At 40.2% G+C, this 21,012-nt stretch overlaps 1 protein-coding gene across 7 annotated transcripts in view; it reads right to left on the bottom strand.

Moving 5' to 3' along the window:
* The window catches only part of ZNF410 (zinc finger protein 410), a 40,515-nt gene that overhangs the window by 4,100 nt on the left and 15,403 nt on the right, over positions 1–21,012 (bottom strand). For 2 of the 7 annotated variants that reach the window (XM_004262223.3, XM_033400191.2), the window contains exons 3-11: positions 20,713–20,848; positions 17,491–17,709; positions 16,055–16,246; positions 12,624–12,774; positions 11,981–12,162; positions 6,568–6,657; positions 3,988–4,113; positions 3,090–3,230; positions 1,596–1,723 (exon numbers count right to left, since the gene is read on the bottom strand). In XM_004262223.3, coding sequence (XP_004262271.1) covers positions 1,596–1,723; positions 3,090–3,230; positions 3,988–4,113; positions 6,568–6,657; positions 11,981–12,162; positions 12,624–12,774; positions 16,055–16,246; positions 17,491–17,709; positions 20,713–20,848 — 1,365 coding nt within the window. The other 5 variants (XR_007475934.1, XM_033400244.2, XM_033400280.2 and 2 more) reach the window with 5 other exon arrangements.

The following is a 21,012-nucleotide window of genomic DNA, read 5'->3' as shown; positions in this document are numbered from 1 at the left end:
AGGAAGTCTGTGGATAGAGAAATATATCAAACAACAAAAGGAGTCAATCAACCAAAATCAGAATGTGGGAAATGCTATAAGACAAACAACCCAATTCCTTAAATAGATAGCCATACTGAAAAAAAGAGGGGGAGGACTATTAGAGAGAAAGAGAATTATTAACCAAATGCAATGTATAGGCTTTGTTTGAATTCTAATTCAAACCAACCAACCATAAAAAGATTCTTTCTGAGAAAAAATTCAGAAGGCTAAGAATCAGAGGATATCAATAAATTATTGTTAATTTTATTGGGTATAATAAAGATATGAAAAAATAACAGAAATATTTACAGATGAAATGTCTATGATTTGATTTAATACTGCAGTACAAATAAATACTGCAGTACAAATAGCGCAGTACAAATAAAACACCAACAGCAAACAGTAGGAAGGAAGTGATAAGAACAGTAGAGAGTTAATTGTTGAAGATGGGTGACAAGTACATGGATTCACTATACTATTCTCGTTCTCAGTATTTACACTCTTTGAAAACTTCCATAATAAAACATTTTAAATAGATAAACGAAGAGGGGAACAAATAAAGGAAGACTCCACAGGTGAGACATGTTCCAAAGCAGTTACCAGGAGAAGGTGACTTAGGAAAGAACCAAATACCAAATAGCAAAAACTTTCAATATAACATAAGCAAGACTGAGACAATGGGTCGCAATGGTGAATACAAGGAAAGGTCCTGGAAGAAACATTAGCATGCATGCCCAGAGCCTTCTGATCCTGGATATCCTCAGAAATATTACAGAAAAATTGAGACCATTCAATATAGGAGGCAGAGTCATTTGAATGCTGTAACAGCGGACTGTGGTCTACAGGCTATAATGAAAGGAAAAGTGAAAGATACTATAACACCAAAGCCAGAATATACAGGCTTTGGCAAAAGCTTATGCATATGAAACAAGCTCATGAGGAAGTAATCTACCTCCACGACATAAGGCCAATAAAATATCCTAAGATTCTAGAAGCCCAACTGGTTTTCATTCTGTTTTCCGGGTCAGAGCCAAAAAAACAGAGTAAGGGGTGCTTAGAATCAATCTAAAAGCCCCCTTTGATTTAGATGATGGTTCTCACTCAACAAGCAAGTGGACACATTCCCATATGCCCAGTTGGTTCAGCCTGGTATCTCCGAGACAACTGGCCCTAGCAAAATGAATGATAATTATTTCTAATGATTTTGTCACTATCTTTTTTGCTCAAGGACTACTTTGTCCCAGGATGTTATTTTCTTTATAAAATAAAAGCAGCAACTTCATCGCAAGTGAGGCAAGAACAGGAGGAGCGGATCTCATTAATTAGGGCATGTGTATCAAGGAAACTAGAGCTCAGAGTCCCAGCTGTGAATGACCAATCTCCCAATTCAGCAGACCCTAATACTCAGGTTCCTTTCAAACCTGGACTCATGCTTAGCTTAAGGTAAGATATTCTAATCTAAGTCTCCAGGAAAGGGGAATTGGAGAATTTTTTCAGATCCTCGGAAATAGATTCCCAATCATTCTCCACATTAATCTCCACAGAAACAAAGTAAGGGCAAGAGACAGTTTTACCTCCTGTGGATTTACGGCAGTTAAGACAGACACCTCATATGACTGCCTCCCTGACTGCATGGTCACCAAATGATGCGTCACATCAGGCACTGAAGACAGAGGACGTGGGGATCCTTCAGCAAGCACCTCTGAAACAGCAGAAAAATGTTTCAATGCAAAGTGAATCCACAGATCTACCTACCTACCTTCATTATCAAGTCTCTCATTAAGAACGCTTAAAACTGTTCCCTGAAAAACTGAATCCCACATTCCTGTGTTTCTTCCAAATTAATTCCTGCCTGATAATCACTATCAGTGAATTTGCCAAGTATTACAAAAGGGGGATGGGAAAAAAAGGCAAGAAATCTTGATATAACAGCTGACCATTTTTCAGTATGCCAATTTAGAGTAATATGGCTTTAGCACTATTAACTGGATTAAAAATTGCTTATGAATCAGGGAACCAGAGCCAACGCTTAAAGCAGTCACCAGTGATGGAAATAGTGCAATACGTGCTAGTCAAGAGCTTAAACCTGGCTCCAAAGTTCCTTCTCACTGTCTCTTCCTCCCTTGAGACTTTCCTCCTTAGTATCATTTATGAAACAGAAGAGGCTTATTGTGGAAGCACACTCTGGGCCTTGTAGGCTCCATATATAAGTTACACAAACATGGTCTTTATACCCAAAACTGACTGACTGGGATATGAGTAACGAAAACAAAGGATCTCAGACTTATTAAATGTTCATCAGCAGAATCACCACGAAAATCTTCTGGAAATTGCTTACACATAAACCACTTAGCTCTCAAATAAATTAAGGGTACCTTCTAGGGGCTTTCTAGCTTATATTGCTCTTCCAGGATACCACATAACTTAACGTTTGCTTATACACTATCTTCTACTCACTCAATGTTGTTTCCCATATGTAAGTTTTGACTTCTGAACTAGATTTTAAGGTCCCTGTCTTCTACTTTTCTTTCCCATGGTGCCAGGTACACATTAGGCACTGAATAAATGCATGCTGACCTCACCTGTTAAGTTTTTCAGAGAAGAGGGCCTGGCCTGTGTAACTTGGGTGAAATTTCTATACCAGAGAGGAGCAACTGTTTCCTAGAGAGCCCTTTCTTTTCTCCAGAAGATATGGCTTTTGAAGGTATGGAGAAATTGCTTTAATTCTCCTCTGTAAAACCTGGTTATGTTCTGTTTAAATATTTTAAAAGTTAAGTTCTTCCATAACTGCAATAGGAAAGATAGAAACAGTTGGGCTAGGATGCTAGGATTATGGATAATTTTCTTCTTAAAACTTTTTATTCTTTTGTAACATTATCTTTTCAATGAAAAAACTTTTTAAAATATTCACTTTTCCACTCCAGAGACAACACAAATGCTACTCAATCATACCACTTCTACTCACAAGAAATGAAATTAATTAAAACCTCCATTTTGGAGAAAACCCCATTCCTTAGTCCCTAGTTGCAGCCCATTTTCCCCAAATAAAGGAGAGTTGAAAGTCTTACCATCATCAGCTCCTAGGATAGAATTGGTATTTGGTAGGTTCAAGGACTCTCCACCAAGGCTGGGCTGAGAATTCATAGACACCAGGTTTTTACTGGTTACTGAAGCCTCTTCAAGCAAACTACTGCCCATTAGTGGCTCAGCTGCACAGAGAATAGGATGTGAGAGACATACAGCAGTCAAGGCTGTGCCTGGTCCCCATTTTCCTTCACGAGAAGCTGGCTTTTTTTTCAGAACTAAAAGTTAACCTGTACCTTGGATGCCACCTCCTCTATTTCACTTACTTTTGGGAAGCAAAAATAAACCTAGAAGGGAAGAGTTTGAGCCTCATGGATAAATACCCTTGCTTGTGATCAGCATCTGGATAACAAACATATAAAATGGGATGGGTGCATCCTTAGAAAGGAGTATTTAGAATAAAATAATTGATTAAGGAAAGACATGGAAAGGAATAATAATAAAAACATATTATCAAATTTAAGCTAGGGTAAAAAGGGAGTCATGACTGATAAGTAAAAAATGCTTAAACTCTTGTCATACAGAAATCTTCATCACAGTGACACTCAAATGATGGTTCATGGATCAGCACCAGTTACCATCAAACTCACTAGAGGAACTTTCAAAATTATAGACTCCAGGATTTTACTACCAAGTAATCTCATTTATCAGGTTGTTTTGTTTTGCTGGGGGGGGAGGGGTGGACAAGCAATACACAATATATGTTTTAAAAGCTTGCAAACGATTTTACTGTACAGCTACATTTGGAAACCACTAGTCCATCAAATGAGACCAATCTCTCTACCCAAAATAGAATCAGAAAATTTCCACATCAGACAGGCCAGTTATTTGGCTTTTTGAACCCCCAAAATATAGCCCTCCACTATACCCTCTTCTCCTTACCAGTTTGTTCCTGCTCTTGACTCCCAGCTGCTCCCATCTGCAAGTGATGCTTTCTCATGTGCACATTCCTGCTCCCACTCTGAGAGAAGGTCTTCCCACAGACTTGACACTGATGTGGCTTCTCTCCTGAAACACAGACCCGGTTAAGACAGGGGAGCCAAAAAGACAGGGTACATTTCTGACAGCAAGAGAATGGACTCAAGCCCTAGATGGAGAAGCCCAGAGGATGTTAAACTAAACATTAAGAGGCTACTCCTTCTCCCATGCCGCACCTTCCCCCAGCCTCTAAACCTTCAGTACACAGGGGAAGGCTGGAAAGTACACCAGGAGGGCTTAGCACACTCACTGCTCCCAGCCTCCAGTACTCTCCAGACCCACTGTACTGCTGCTTCCACAAAACAACTTCTCTGGTATAAGATCATGGTAGACACAGAATATTTACTTCCCTTTTCAGATACAGTCTTCCATGGACCTCAAGGACATGCACTAGCCTCAAGGATTCCAACCCTGGATTCATAATATACCTTTATCCCGTTTCCTGCCATAACTCCCAGTCTTCAATGTTCACACTGGTGGTTCTTCTACACAATGATCTGAACTATCCCTTAGGTCCTCAAGTCTGAAACCCTCAACTTCTATCCCACCTACCCAGACAACCACACTTAGAGCGGGGTCAAAAACTCATGCCAAAGAACAAAAACAAAGAAAACCCTTATGCCTACAGGGGACTAGTAGATAGCAAAACTAAGTGAAATGACCAGAAAATTTCCAGAAGAGGCAGAATATAGAGAGCCAGAAAGCTGGTCAATGACTGCCTGGATCTGGGGGTGGGAGCAGGAACTGACAGCAAAGGGGCACAAAGGAACTTTTGGTGTGATGCAAGTGTTCTAAAACTGGATTGTGGTGGTGATTGTACAATCCTATATATTTTCTAAAAATCACTGATGTGTATACTTACAATGGGTGAACTTTAAGGTATGTGCATTAATAGGTCCAAAAGCTGTTAAAAAATAACTATAATGGATTGAAATACAGTGAATATGTAGAAACACATGAATTCAAGATAATATTAATGAGAGAGAGGAAAAAAAAGCAGTGAAAATGACACTACTAGAAGTAACCAGAGTACCAATTTCTTATTCTGAAAACTCACAGTTAAAAGAATTACACATTTATCCTGCCTTTTGTGTACAAATTACCAAATAGCCCTAGTTGATAGAGACCCATTATACAGAAGAATTCTGGCTAACAAATGTGAATGAATAATAGAATTAGAAAAATAACATTTTACAACCCTGCTGAAATAACGAATTCAGGCATCATTCAGAGATGAAACCATAAGGCTGCTAGGGAACATTACAATGTGGGGATCAGGGTGTTACCACCTGAACCAATTGATCAATTTTGACAACTAGGCTCAGTATGCCTCCTGATGTGATGCAAAATGAAACACAACCACCTATAACATAACCTTGCCAAAATCTTTGAACCTTTGAAGCTTTTAGGAAATATAGGGGAACAAGTTAAATGACAGAAAAGGAGGCAAACCAACAAATTCAGAATGTGGGATGAGCTACAGGACCAACTGACTCTGTTGTGCAATAAGTCTATAGCATGAAAAACAAAAAGTACAGATAGATCTAGATTCCAGAAGACTTACTAGCCAAGTGCAACGAGTGGACCTTGTTGGATCCTGATTTAAACAAAGGCACTTTAAAAGACATTTTTGAGACAATTGGAAAAAAATTAAACATGGAGTGAATCTCAGATAAAACCAAGGAGTTATTGTTAATTTTGATAGATATGATAACAGCATTATTGTTATGTAAAAAAGTATTTTTCTCTACTTTTATGTATGTTTGACAAAATTTTACGTAATAAAATAAAGAACAGTAAAATGAAAACACTCTACAAACCAAGCAAAACACATCTGGAAGTCCACATCTAATCCACAGGCTATCAGTTTGCTATCTCTGCTTAGAATCTGTCATCATATTAAAAAACTGCTCTACCCCTAGGATCTCAGCTCTGAAATTCACATCCCTGACTGATTATACCTCTCCAACTCCTTTGCTCCCACTGAACAGTTTTGCTGTCTTCACGATAAATAACTTCTAGTTCCTTCTCCCCACTCCTCCCATTCTGGCTTCCCTTTGCTCCCCATGGCTAGCCATTTGAACAATTACCAGATTCCATTTTAGAATCTCTCTCCACTTCGAGTTCACTTCTGCCTTGGCAAGTCTGCTCTGAATAACTCCATGGACCATATCTGATGTAACTTATAAAGTACCCAGTGTAGTGCCAAATAAATTTGTTGATTCCCTCAGAAAAAGGTCTCAATTAGAATGCAGTTCAATGGCTCAGCTGAAAATAATAATAATTAGATATTTTCTCCTTGATTATATGACCCTTTGAATGCAAGCATCAAGGGCCTTGATTTCTGGTTCTGTCAGGATAGGGAGGAAACTTTATGGTGAACAGTTTGTTTCTCTTTAGATCTCTTTATACCACTACCCTAACCTTTTACCCTTTTGGCTCTCCATCTTCCCTGAAATCTATGAATGGCACAGGTTCTAGTACCTGAGTGAACGACCAAATGTTTTCGAAGACTAGAATACTCAGCAAAGGAACGGCCACATCCTTGGGCTTCACAAAGGAAAGGCTTCTCTCCTAGAGACAGAAAATAAGATAAAGACTCACTCTTCTGATGAACTATTATTCTGTTTTCCCATCAACCTTTTCCTGTTTCCAAAAACTTACTCTGATTTCCTGAATTCACACTATATAATTTCAACCGGACTATCCAGCAGGTGTCACCTCTCAGTCACAGCCCTGCAGACAGCCCTGCCCTTTTCTTTAGAGTAGCTGCCTCTGAGCATACTTCCTCCTCCCTCCTCAGGGGCTGAGCCCCAGCTGCACTGAGCTACCTTCTTTGGTGATCCCATCCCTTCTGAGGATATCAGGAAAACAGTGTATACACTCTCAGGATTTTTACCTTACATCAATTCTCTTTAAGATTGAGTTTCTAGATCCATTTAAGAGTACAGATTTTTAAAGGTTATAAAATAGGGGGCTTCCCTGGTGGCGCAGTGGTTGGGAGTCCACCTGCCGGTGCAGGGGAGACGGGTTCGTGCCCCGGTCTGGGAGGATCCCACATGCCGCGGAGCGGCTGGGCCCGTGAGCCGTGGCCACTGGGCCTGTGCGTCCGGAGCCTGTGCTCCGCGACAGGAGAGGCCACAACAGTGAGAGGCCCGCATACCACACACACACAAAAAAAGGTTATAAAATAGGTATTACATAATCCCATCTTATAAAAGCAAACAAATAAAAACAGCTGTTTAGTGAGAGGTACACAAAAAAATCTCACAATGTGTTAACAGTAGTTATAACCTGATAGTGGTATTATGATTTTTCTTCTTGTGCTTTTCCATAATTTTCATTTTCTACAGCATTACTTTGTTATTTTAAAAATCAAAGATGCACGGTGAAAACTGAATGAGGTCTGTAGACTGACAGTACTGTTGACTTTCTGGTTTTGATACTGTACTATGGTTACATAAGATGTCACTTCTGAGTGGAAGCTGGGTGAAGCACATACAGAACTCTTTGTACTCTTTTTGTGACTTCTCATGAGTCTATAATTGTTTCAAAATAAAAAGTGAAAAAAATCAGAGATGCAGTCCGTATCTCCCAAGGGTCACCACCTAGTGAGAGATAAACGTATTCATAAATGACTTTAATTCTGGTATAAAAAAGTGCTATATGCAATTATAAAGGGGAGGAATTCTTACTGTGGTAACTTTTTTTTTGTGTGTGTGTGGTATGCGGGCCTCTCACTGTTGTGGCCTCTCCCGTTGCGGAGCACAGGCTCCGGACGCGCAGGCTCAGCGGCCATGGCTTACGGGCCCAGTATGTGGGATCTTCCCGGACCGGGGCACGAACCTGTGTCCCCTGCATCAGCAGGTGGACTCTCAACCACTGCGCCACCAGGGAAGCCCGGTAACTTCTCTTTTTAAAGAAGCTGAATTTAAGCTGCTCTTTAAAGATGACAAGGATGAAAGGAAATTTCAGGCATAAGGACTAGTATGAGCACAGCCTTGAAACTGAGAGCGCCCAAGGCAAGTTCAGAAAACGACAAGTGTGAAATAAGTATATATATTGGTCTTTGCCCCAGTTCCTGACACACAGCTTTAAAACCCTTGTACACAGGGGTGCTAGAATTTTTTGTTCTAACATTTAATCTTGGATCCTAGCTCCTGATGCAGAGCTCCTGAACCCCTTGTAATTTTTTAAGTGATATGAGCACTAGGATAATCTGTTGTTCTAATATTTGGTCTTTGACAGTGATTCCTGACACACAATTCCTAACCCCTTAGAATTTACTGGGTGACAGCAGTGTCTCTTCTAATGAGGTGACTCTTGGTGGGCTCCTGGATGGGGGCAAGTCACCAGAAAGACCAAGCCATGATTAGAAGCTTGAGATTTTCAGCCCTACCCCCATTTTCCAGAGAGGAGAGAGGGCCTGGAAATGGATTAATCATCAATCATGCCTACGTGATGAAACCTCCATAAAAATTCCAAAAGTACAGGGTTCAGAGAGCCTCTGGGCTGGTGAACATGTCTATGTGCCAAGAGAGTGGCACACCCCAACTCCACAGGGACAGAAGCTCCCGTGCCTGGGACTATTCCAGACTTCACCCTGTGTATCTCTTTGTCTGGCTGCTCACCTGTATCCTTTATCATATCCTTTATTACATAATAAACTGGTAGACATGTTTCCCTGAGTTCTATGACCTGTTCTAGCAAATAACTGAATCCGGGACGGGGGGGAGGGGTGGGGGGGGTCATGGGAACTCCAATTGGTAGCCAAGTCAGACAGATGTTGTGAGTAACCTGGGGACTTGCTACTTGCAATAGACATCTGAAGTAGGTGGCAGTCTTGTGGGGCTGAGCCCTTAACCTGTGGGATCTGACGCTGTTTCCAGATAGTGTCAGAATTCAGTTAAATTATAGACCCCCACCTGATGTCACAGAGACTTGCTTGGTGTAGGAAAACACATTTGGTGTCAGAACTGTTATGAGTGTGACAGTGTGAGAGAGTAAAGGAGAAACTCAGCAAGTAAGGCTGGTATGGTGAAAATACAGAAGCTGGGCCTTGAAGGAGGGAGGAGCACAGCTCTAGATTATACTGTTCTTTCAGACTGTACCACACGGTTTAACGTTTGTGATTTTCCAGTGGTCTGTAACTTTTTGGAAAGCATATCTGTATACTCACACTAACCCCAGAATGCCAGGCACTCCAAAAGTCGCCGAATGAATGAACAATATATTCATACATGATAGAATAAACACCAGGAAAACAGAAAATTGCAGTTAATAAATAAGGTTAAATGTTTAACAAGATGAACTCAAGAACCTCAGAAAAAGATTTCAAAACAGATTCATCAGAATCTAGTGGCAGGAATCTCATCAAGCTGCCTTAAGTTAGAGGGCCTTCCTATTTGGAAACTGAGAGGATGGTGATTTTGCTGCAATAAAGAGGAGGAGGAGGTTCAAGAGGCAATGCTGCATAATGGTTGAGCGTGAGCCAGTTAGCCCTGAGTTCAAATTCTGGCACTACCACTTACCAGTATGGGGAAGATATTTAAAACCTATGAGAATCAGTTTTTCATCTATAAAATTAACATAATACAACCTCAAAAGATTATTTTGAGAATTAGATGAAATGATACAAGTTAAATATATTTAAGCATAGTGCCTGGCACATAGTAAGCCACTAAAATTGGCAGCTTTAATTACTACCGTTACTACTAATAAAGATCTGAGGTCAATTTTGACATCTGAGATAAAATGAGTTGTCAGCACTTGAAAATAAAATCCTTGCAAGAGCTTTGGAGTCAGATCAGAATTCAAATGCCAGTTCTACCATTTCCTAGCTGCATAATGTTGGGCAAGTTCCTTAACCCTCTAACCTTCTGTTTCTCCATCAATAAACTCAGTTATCTAAAGCATAAAGGTACCTTGAAGATTACATGAGATAATGTATATGTGCTTGGTACATATTAAATTGCCTTAATAAATGCTAACTTTTTATTATTATTATTTTTAATTTATTTATTTTTGGCTGCGTTGGGTCTGTTGCTGCACGCGGGCTTTCTCTAGTTGCGGCGAGTGGGGGCTACTCTTCATTGTGGTGCACGGGCTTCTCACTGCGGTGGCTTCTCTTGTTGTGGAGCACGGGCTCTAGGTGTGTGGGCTTCAGTAGTTGTGGCTCACGGGCTCTAGAGCGCAGGCTCAGTAGTTGTGGTGCACGGGCTTAGTTGCTCCGTGGCACGTGGGATCCTCCCGGACCAGGGCTCGAACCCCTGTCCCCTGCATTGGCAGGTGGATTCTCAACCACTGCACTACCAGGGAAGTCCTAACTTTTATTATTATATTAATTACTGAGATTCAGATCTGTGAGACATCCAGGAAGAAATGATTAAATTGAAGCCTGAGACTGCAATGAGACAGCACATTGAGTAAAATGCGAGAAACCCAAAATTCTGAAATTGGTCAACAATTAGATTAACAAGGCAGAGCTAGCAAGAGTCAGAATGAAGAGAGAAAATCAGGTCACACTCTGAATAAAAGAAAGCATTTTAAAATATGTTCACTTTTATCAAATGCTACAAAGATGACAAGTGGCACAAGGATGAAGAGGTTACTGAATTTAATAAGGCACAGTGAATTCTACTACTTTCCTTAACTATTCAGCTAGATGTTTTTCCTGTTCTTTTATTCAAACTGCTTTCTTAGAGCAAGAATACTCTTTCAAGAAAGAACTGAGGGGCTTCCCTGGTGGCACAGTGGTTGAGAATCCTGCCAAGGCAGGGGACACAGGTTCGAGCCCTGGTCTGGGAAGATCCCACATGCTGAGGAGCAACTGAGCCCGCATGCCACAGCTACTGAGGCTGTGTGCTGCAACTACTGAAGCCCATGCACCTAGAGCCCATGCTCTGTAACAAGAGAAGCCACCGCAATGAGAAGCCCGCACACCGCAACTAAGAGTAGCCCCCGCTCGCCACAACTAAAGAAAGCCCACATGCAGCAACAAAGACCCAACCTGGCCAAAAATTAAATAAATAAATAAATAGAAAGAAAGAAAGAGCTGAGAACAGAGCTATTCTGCCCTAAAATATATCCAGTGGTAATGTCAATCTAGAGGGAATCATAGGAACATGCGCAGAACAAAGGTGGCTTCAGCTTGGGCTTCACTTTTTAAATGCCATTTATTTGTACCTGCTATCATTTTAGCATGCAAGAATAAACAAGGAAGAGAAAGAGAAAGTGGGAAGAATAGTTACACATCCTACGGTAGTAGTCTGGGTTCAGTGATTAAGCTCTGGCAAGAGACTTAGCACAACTGGGCCAAGTGGCTTGGAAAGTCACCCTTAAGCTTTTAGATTAAGAAATCAGGATATCTTTCTTTTGCTCCGTTGATATTAACATGCTATTTGACTCAGGACAAGTCACTTCTCCATTCTGTTTCTCAGGCTGTGAGGCTCTAACAACAAAGTAAACTCAAAGTCAGGGATTAAGCTTAGCTTTTGTATTTCCCCTCACCTTACCCCCCATTTAGTGCCTAGAACAGAATCTGTGTGGTTTGTGTAACTCAATAAATGTTAACGACCAAAACTACAACTGTGTTAAGTTTGAAGATATTTGGAAAGGCTCATTTCTGTCCATATATGATCATATCATTGTTATCAGTGATGGTCTTATATCCCTTCCTACTTAAGGCTACCAGAGACAGAAATCAAACTGTCCATTCTCACACAGAGGTGACAATAAATGTTACTGAAAGAACTGAAAAGTGCCATGAGGCATTTGAAAAAAAGAAATTTCATCCTCAGAGTTCTAGCAACAACCCCAACCTTCGTCTCCTAAGGACAGCCAGCAGGCCCTGAGCCAAGCAGTAGACGGCCTGTGGGAATGCTGGGGTGGCACACACCTGTGTGGATGCGCAGGTGGTTCTTCAGGTTTCCAGCTGTAGTGAACTGCTTACCACAGTTAGACTCGGGGCACATAAAGGGCTTCTCCCCATTGTGGGTCCTCATGTGCACCTTCAGCCTCTGCAGTACATAGAAGCTTTTCCCACAACCTGCTGCAGGGCAGATAAAGGAGCGGTCGTTTCTGGGGGGAAAAAAAAAAAATCACATACGCAACAATGCCTGAAAATGCTCTTTGCTAGAGAAGACAAGTCAAAGCTCCTACTGACTCTCAAGGCAGACAGTAAATCCCAAATCTAGATGTATCAGAATCACCTGAACTACAGATGCCCTACTTCTTGAAATACTGATTTCACAGGTTTAGAGTGGGGCTTAAGCTTATATATAATTTTTAAGTTCTCCAAGACATTATGTTTTATGATGAGATTTGAGAACTCTTGCTCTAAGATATTTAGGTGCCAAATGTTTGAACAAGGTAAATGAGACAATGCAAATGTTTCTATTAAAGAACAAAAGACATCTTAACCACAAGTGAGCTGGAGCCCCTGCTTTCCTTTAATCTGTCAAGTGGAGGGACTTCTGTCAAGTTCCTTCAGAAGCATCAACTTTCTTAAGCTCCAAGTATGGAATCTCAGGTTTGCTCACCGATGAGTTTTGAGGTGGTACTTAAAGTGAGCTGGCCACACAAATGTCCGGTCACAGCCTTCAACTGTACACTTGAGCTTCTTCTCCATTTGAGGAAGGGGCCCAGAATCTTTCGGTTGCCCATCACCAGAACCAAGGTGGACATTTTCTCCTGTAATAGAGTCACATATTTATAATCTAGGGAAGGATTCCACTCAGATACTTTGGTTCAAACAATAAAGCCACTCCTAGTGATCATTAATCACATATCGATCCTTCATCTTCCCCAGCTTGCTTTGCATTCATTTAACAGAAGTGAGAGGGCTCTATATCACCATCCCCTTACTGAATCCACAGAACTACAAAAAGCCACAAGACTAGGCCTCTTTGGCAAATGTAAGAAATATCCAAAATGGTTTCATATCAAAAAGCAGAGTTCAACCTATTTTGCATTACAGATTGGTAAGGAAGCAGGTATGTCAACACCAGGAGTGGGGTCCTACAGAAGATGACTTAAAGCTCTAGGTAATAAAAACTTGTATTTTAAGGAGAAGCCGCCAGTCTGGCTTAGCTGTGAACTTACAGTAGTAATTTCTTTTGTAGATGGCCATTCTTAGATTTCTATCTTCTGAAGTCAATTTGGCTGTTTCTATCATTCTAGAGAATAAGAATCACCTTCTAATTTCCTGTACCACCCCTCCTTAGTTACAAAATATCTAAGAATGCAAAAACTCAGCTCATTTTCAAATTTCTTACCACATTTTTAAAAGTTAGAGATAATACTGCTCAAGTTTTTTGTTCAATAGAATAAAAGGAGGGGAGGAGAGGAGCATATGGTGCAGTGACTTTCTTAAATTTAAACGAAATCAGTTAACTAAATCTTTAAATAAATTCCAGATTAGCAGGTGGTGCACCCTTTCCTTCATTTTCTTCAATTCATAGTTGGACATCAATGGAGAAAAACATTCACAACCACTTAATTCTGTTATAAACATATGGAGTTTATCTTTCCACTACATACACCTTAGGAATAAGATTCATATTTCCAAATTTCCCTCTCAAGAGCCAAGAGTAGGATAATATGTTATACATATCACACTCCCGGGAACCTGACAGTTGATCAAAGGCAGTTTCTGTCCCATCTATTAACCTTACTTTCTTCCTGCCCTACATTCTCCTTGCTGTACTTCACCAAATGCTAATCATAAAACTAATTGCTCCAAGGTCAGAGCAGAACCTAAGATGCCTTTTGCTAGTTAATATTAATTAACTTGTTCTTTTTAAATATTGTCCCACATAGTTTTTTTGTTTGTTTAACTGAAACATGGGTAAATTTTAAACAGCACAGAAGTGCATATACTGTAAGGAAAATTTCCCACTAACTCTAGAGCTCCAGCTAATTAATTTCTAATGAAAGGTCTGTAGAAACCCATGCTAATCCAGAGATTTAAACCAGTGACAGGACTTCCCTGGTGGCGCAGTGGTTAAGAATATGCCTGCCAGTGTGGGGGACACGGGTTCGAGCCCTGGTCTGGGAAGATCCCACATGCCACAGAACAACTAAGCCCGTGTGCCACAACTACTGAGCCTGCGCTCTAGGACCCGCATGCCGCAACTACTGAGCCCATGTGCTGCAACTACTGAAGCCCGTGTGCCTAGAGTCCATGCTCTGCAACGAGAAGCCACCGCAATAAGAAGCCCGCGCACCGCAACGAAGAGTAGCCCCCGCTCGCCGCAACTAGAGAAAGCATGCGCACAGCAACCAAGACCCAATGCAGGCAAAAAATAAATTAAATTAAAAAAAAAAAAGTATAAACTGGTGACAGTTGGGGCTTCATGCATTCAATTTTGTAGATATCAATACAATGAGAACATTGATATAATCATACAACAGGGGGAAAAAATCCTTCAGAAAAGAGTGAGCTGTCTTGTATTTTGAGTCATTATAAAATTTCTCAAAGTGCTCCCTAAATTACTTTGTTTTTGAAAACAAAGCACTGTTTGCAGAAGACAGATTAGCTTAAAATGACCTCAGCCAATGACAGTTCTGGATATTTAGAGGTCATCTGATGAAATGGTTTCCCCCTCCCTCACCCCCCAAGAAAAGAGAGCAAGAGAGACAAACTCAACACCTTATATGGTACATGTTGAATAACACTGTAAACACGTTAAAGATCCTACAGTTATGTGGGCAAGGTCTTTACATTTGGTATATAATTTCCAGAGAAAGTAGTACTGTATAGAGCAGGTCAGTAAACTTTTCCTGTAAAGGGCCAAACAGCAGATATTTTTGGCTTTGAGGGCCATATGGTCTCTGTCACAACTACTCAACTTTGCCACAGTATCAGCCATAGACAATTAGTAATTAAAGGACATGCCTGTGTTCCAATATAACTTTATTTACAAAACAGGTGGTTATTGGCCCTTTGCTGACTCCTGATATACAGCATCACACACAAAATTAAAATATTTCTGTATTTCAACTTAGATGGAAGTGACAGTATGTTTGTGGTAATGACAGTATATACCTTATCTCAATAATTTTTTGTATTACCTTAATTGTCACAGGTTAATGAGAAAATACAGAGACAGACCTAAAACAAAAAATATTATGGCATGCTACACAAGCAAAGGTCTTGCAGTGGTTTAGGAGTGGTGTGAATAGAGCGATGGTCCCCAAGCTTTAACATGCATCATAACCACAATGAGGGCTTACTAAAAACTTCCAAGTTTCTGATTCAGTAAGATGAGACCTGATAATTTGCATTTCTAAATTACTGGTGATGCTGATGATCCAGGGATCACACTTTGAAAATTACTGGATAGAAAAAAAGTGGCACAGAGTAAATAGTACAGGCATGCTGAACTCAAAAGAAACCATACTATACCCTATTTGGATATTTAGGTCTTCTGGTGAATTGGTTCCACCTTCCCTGCCCTGCCCTGCCCACCCCCAACCCCCCAAAAAGCAGCACTATGGTAGCTGCTAATTGCTAAATCGCCATGAGCAGCAATTTAGTTTCAGCAAAACATTATCATCTGCCACACTGCCTTAAAATTAATTTTATTTTTATTGGTTTTATAGTTTTATTTCTATTAATTGATAAAACTGTCTTAATTTCATAACGGTGTAAAAGGTCTAAGTATAAGGACCATCACAATAAAAACAATTCAAGATAACACCAAGATGTGCGAAAAAATTTTTTCCTTTAAAAGGGGTTTAGTATACTATTTAAAGCTGACAATTGAGAATGCTAGTTCAGTTGATTCTGCACATGAATCTGGCATGGCTGAGTTATTTTTCAGAAAATAAGAAAAACAATTTACGTATTTCTAGCCTTCTGCTCTTACCAATAAAGTAATTTGGATTATATGCAACTCAAAATATAGCCACTGTATTACCAAAATCTCTGCACAGAATACTGGAAAGGAAAACACCACAGGGGTCTCACCATTGCTGCTGGTTTTCGCATTCTTTGCCAGTTGTGCACGAGTAGCAGCAATCAAACTGTCATGGGCCAACTCCTGAACCCGGAGGAACCATGGAATGCTACTGTCTGTGCTCTCACTGGAGAGGAAATCGTTCCCTGAATCCTCTGCCTCATCTTGTACAAATACTAAGTGTTCGGCTGAAGAGCCCAGACCTGGAAGAAACAAAGAGGATATATGAAAGTTAGCCAACAAGTAATCCTTTGATTGGCCCTGGCTCAGAAACTCTGTGTCCTGATCAGCTATTCCACACTTTCACCTCTCACCTCAAGCTTCTGTTCTCATACAAGATTAGGTTATCACCTTTCCACTCCCAGCTGACAGGCTGGTCTTTATCTTACCTACTCCTGTTTCAGAGGCAAAACGGTCTTTCCTAGCAACCAGGCTAACCCTCACCTCTAGAATCCCAACCCTATCTTTTAGTTTTCTCCTCTCCCAACTTCAACCCATTCCTCCTTAGTGGCCACCTTACAGCTTCCCTTTCAGCCTTTCAATCTGTCCAAGCTCAAGTCTCTCCCATCCTTTTTTTTAAAGAATAGAAAATCCCAACTATGTCTCTAAATATCACCTTCTCACCTGTTCCTTCAAAGTCATGTTTCTTGAAGTTTCTTAACTTCTAACTTGTGTATCTACTTTCTCACCTGCTGTCCATTCCCTATCTCTTTAACCCTAAGCTCCACCTCTACTACCTCAATAACAATTGCTCTTGCTGAGTTTGCCGGACATACACTTCCCAGTCCTCATCTCACTGGCCCAGTATGTGGTATTTGGCATGATTCTGTACCTTTTCTTCTTTAAAACGTTTCCTTCCTTGGCTCCCCCCACATCATTCTCATTTTGTTTTCTTGAGATCCCTCTCTCTAGAAGCTGCTTCCCATTCTTCTGTTACCCTCTTAAAATTTTTTTTCAGGGTCCCAGATTTGCCTTCTTCTCTGTTTATGCTCCAGACTACTCCTGAATCAAAGAATCCATGCTCATTGTTTCATACACTTCCTGAATGCTGATAAGCACTAAAACTACTTATTTCACAACAGACCTCTCTAGAACTCTGGATTCCTGTTTCTAACTCTCTAAAGGACACCTCCTCCTAAATGTCCCTGTGAAATCTCAATATCAGCAGGCACAAATTGGAACTAATCATTCTCCCGCAGCCCTACTCTTCCTGTGTGCACTATCTTGGTGAATGACACCACTTAATTTCCCAAACAAAAAATTTTTGAGTCATCTTAGAGTCTGCCTTCTCCCTCTACATACCCAACTGATCACCAAACGACACCAATTCTCCAAAATAATTAAAGAATAGTTTCTTTCCACTTTAAATATGACTAAGTTAACTATTCCCTGCTCCCCAGTTTTTTTTCTTAAGCATGAGCAGAAGTCAGAAAAGGGTAAAGAATACCTGCTCTTGTTAGGTTAAGAAGAATAAAAGAAGTACTATCACTTGGCTGTAGATCTTGCAACAAGCTAGGAGACTCTGGAGTGGACAAAAACTCCGGAGACTTCTGTACGGTCTGAGCCCTCGTCTCTTCTCCGTCTGGACCCACATTCACCTGAAGGCTTCTCAACACAGCCGAGGAAGGAACCTCCTTGGAGGAGTTAGTATGATTTGGAGTATCATCTATTAAAGGGAAAATACCACAGCTTTATGTAGCACCTATCTCCAAGGAGTTCACCATTTTGATATATGGTACCTAACTCCCTTGTAACATTCCTTAGTGGTACCTAACACCCTTGTAACATCCCTTAGTATCTAACACCCTTACAGGAGCAGACAGCATTTTCATTTTATAAATACAAAATCTGCCTCAGAAAAGAAGAGAGAGTGAAAGGCAGCTAAAGGGTGTCAACCAAAATGTGAGGGGCAGACTCCTCTGATGGTCAGTGGTAACTAATACGAACCATCCACATTTGGACATTATAGACCTTTGTCCTTTTGAGGCCCCAAATCAGTATATTTCCCTTGAAAAATATAGTTACACAATGAATACAAACTCAAGAACAGGATCTAAATTTTAAACTATTTTTCTTGGGAAAAGATACCTCTCTCTAATTTTTATAACATGTATGTGACAGTTCGGGTGAGTCATTAGGGGAAAAATCACAGCCTGGGATATAACTGAAATTGTATAGAATCATGAGTATGTTTCATTATGGTTCTGGGTTTACACCAGATGTAAAGAAATAATTCAGAAGACTTGCTTCTAGAACTTTATTCTAAGGGAGGGGATGAATTTCCAAAGGTTTTAGTTGCAATATAATGAAGAACTGCCAAAAGTGCTAAAGCATCCGATGTTTTCAGGGGTTTCATTCATCTTTATAGAAGGCAGGTTACATTATTTTCTTCTTTCAAGGAGATAACAGGTAATGTTATAGAAATAAAGTGGAAGCCTAGGGACAGCAATGCCATTCCAAAGCCTAATGAAGTTGTACAACAAAGTGAATGAATTTAATGCCACACAACTGGTTAAATGGTAAATTTAACTGGTTAAAACGGTAAATTTTACATACATTTTACCACAAAAAAAACTGTTCTTAAAGTTCATAGCAGCACTGTTTGTCATAATACAACACTGGAAAATAACTACATATTCATCAGCTGTGGCATGGAAAAAGAAGTTGTGGTACACTCATATAACAGAAGACTATATAGCAATGAAACCAAACAAACCAGAGCTACACACAAGGATGAATCGCACAAACATAAAAGGTACAACAAGATACACTCATATGATTCCACTCATTTAAAGTCCAAAATCAGCTAAAATTAGACTTGGGTGATTAAACTTGGAAAACAAAGAACAAATTTTCAAAAAATTGAGGGCAGTGGTGACCTATGGAAGAACAGAGGTTGCTTTTATCATGAAGGAACCCATGGAGGGCCTGGAAGCTGGCAACGTTCTACTTCTTGATTGGGTGGTGCTATCTCCTTTATAATAATTCTTCAAAAGGTATATCCATATAGTTTTGTGCTTTTCTGTGTCTATCACATATCCCAGCTAAAAAGAAAACATGTAGGTCATGCATGGAATGATTCACACATATTTGGGAGGAAGGGGAATGAGATTAGGGAGGTATGTACAAGATACATTTGTGTTTGTAACACTACGTTTCATGAACTGGGAAGTGAGTACATGGGTTTTCATTTACTATTATCTATAACTGGTTGTCTAAAATATTTTAAATCAAAATTAAAACTAAAAGAAGGTAATGTAGAAAAGAAGATGGATGCTTTTGTTCCTGTTTTCATTTCCTCTATTATTGTCAAAATATTTATTCAATAAATTAAAATTGGGAGAGAAAATTCAGGAAAAAAAGACAAATGAAGATCAAATTTTATTAGCACATGGAAATTTTCACATATTGAAAATCCATGGATTTGGAAACACTCCCAACACACCAGTAGAAAAATGGGACTTGAGAGATCAACGATGTGGGAAAGACAGGAGCTAGATAGAGAAACCTTAAATCAACACTGGTTGGTTGAATATATCTGCCCTTAAGTCACTTCAAAACTCAAAAAAGAACACCACTAGAGGATAGTAACCAGAAGACTTTGTAACAAATAAGTTGTCACCAATAGGTGACCCTCCCCTGATTTAACATTAATATTCCAAATTTTAAATATTTCAATTTCTAGAAAATAAAGAATCCATTGCATCCAAAAACAATGTTTTCCTTCCTAATAGTTAAGTGATAGGATCTCCTTCTTCTCATCCAAAGCTAATCTCACTACCCATGCTCAGCATTCTACTTCCTTCTACCTCTCCTGGAGCCTCCTCACCAATTATCTACTCTTTGTGTTTGCAGCTTCTCTAATGGGCTCCTTCCTCTTAGTATAAAACCACCCTCTAATATTTCAGATCTTAAAAAAGCACTCTTTAATGTACTTTATGTCCTTCTCTTTTTCCTTCCCATAGCAAGACAGCCTTTAGAAAGTATAGTTACTTCCTCAACTTGCACTGATACCTCAACCCACTGCAGCCTGGCTTTCCACTCCCTCTCCAAGGAGCAGGTCCTGCCTAGGTCAACAATGACCTCACTGACCCTATCTCATTGGGACAGTCCCTGTCTCACTGGGCCTCTTAGAAGCATTTGTCACACTTGACTATTCCCTTGGGTTCCATGCCTGCACTCTATGCCAGTATTCCCCCTATTGCTCTAGCCTTTCTTTCTTCCCTCCTTCACAGGCTCTCCTGCCTCAGCCCATACCTTGAATAGGGAGTTCCATGCAGTTCTGCCTTGGCCTCCTTTTCTTCTCACTCTCACTCTATGGGTGTTCATAACCATTCCTATGACTTAAACTACCAATGCAGGGAATTCCCTGGCGGTCCAGTGGTTGGGACTCCACACTCTCAGTGCCAAGGGCCCGGGTTCAATCCCTGGTCAGGGAACTAAGATCCCACAAGCTGCATGGTATGGCCAAAAAAAAATTTTTTTTTAAAGAAATAAATAAACTAACAATGCACTTATGAGTCCCATGGTTGCTTTTTCTCCACAAATCCTAATTTTTACAGTTTCTACCAGTCAGTTATAAAGTCAGTTATCACATTCCACCAGTACCACAGAGAAGGCTAAGCTCTTAAGACTTGTTTATCTTATCTCTGGTGATCTTAATTTTTACCTGGTAACATTAGCCGACTGCATTCTGAGGCCTCAGTCACTGGAAGGAGGGACAAGCAAGTAATGTCTTTAGCTTCTGATTCTACTAGCCCCTGTCCTAGTGGGATGGACGTATTCTGAACAAACTGTACCAGCAGCTGAAGGGGAAAGGGGGGGATGTGGAGACAACAAATAATACAGGTTATTATGAATGGATCTAAACCTCTGAATTTACCAAAAGGCAATGATGTAATTAAGTCTTGATTGCTCACTAGTCTCAACCTTATTCATAGAAAAACCAGATTAACTACAAAATAATATT

The sequence above is a fragment of the Orcinus orca genome, chromosome 2 (assembly GCF_937001465.1).
Source record: "Orcinus orca chromosome 2, mOrcOrc1.1, whole genome shotgun sequence".
NCBI classification, from domain to species: Eukaryota; Metazoa; Chordata; class Mammalia; order Artiodactyla; family Delphinidae; genus Orcinus; species Orcinus orca.
This window is presented reverse-complemented; position numbering and strand designations above follow the sequence as displayed.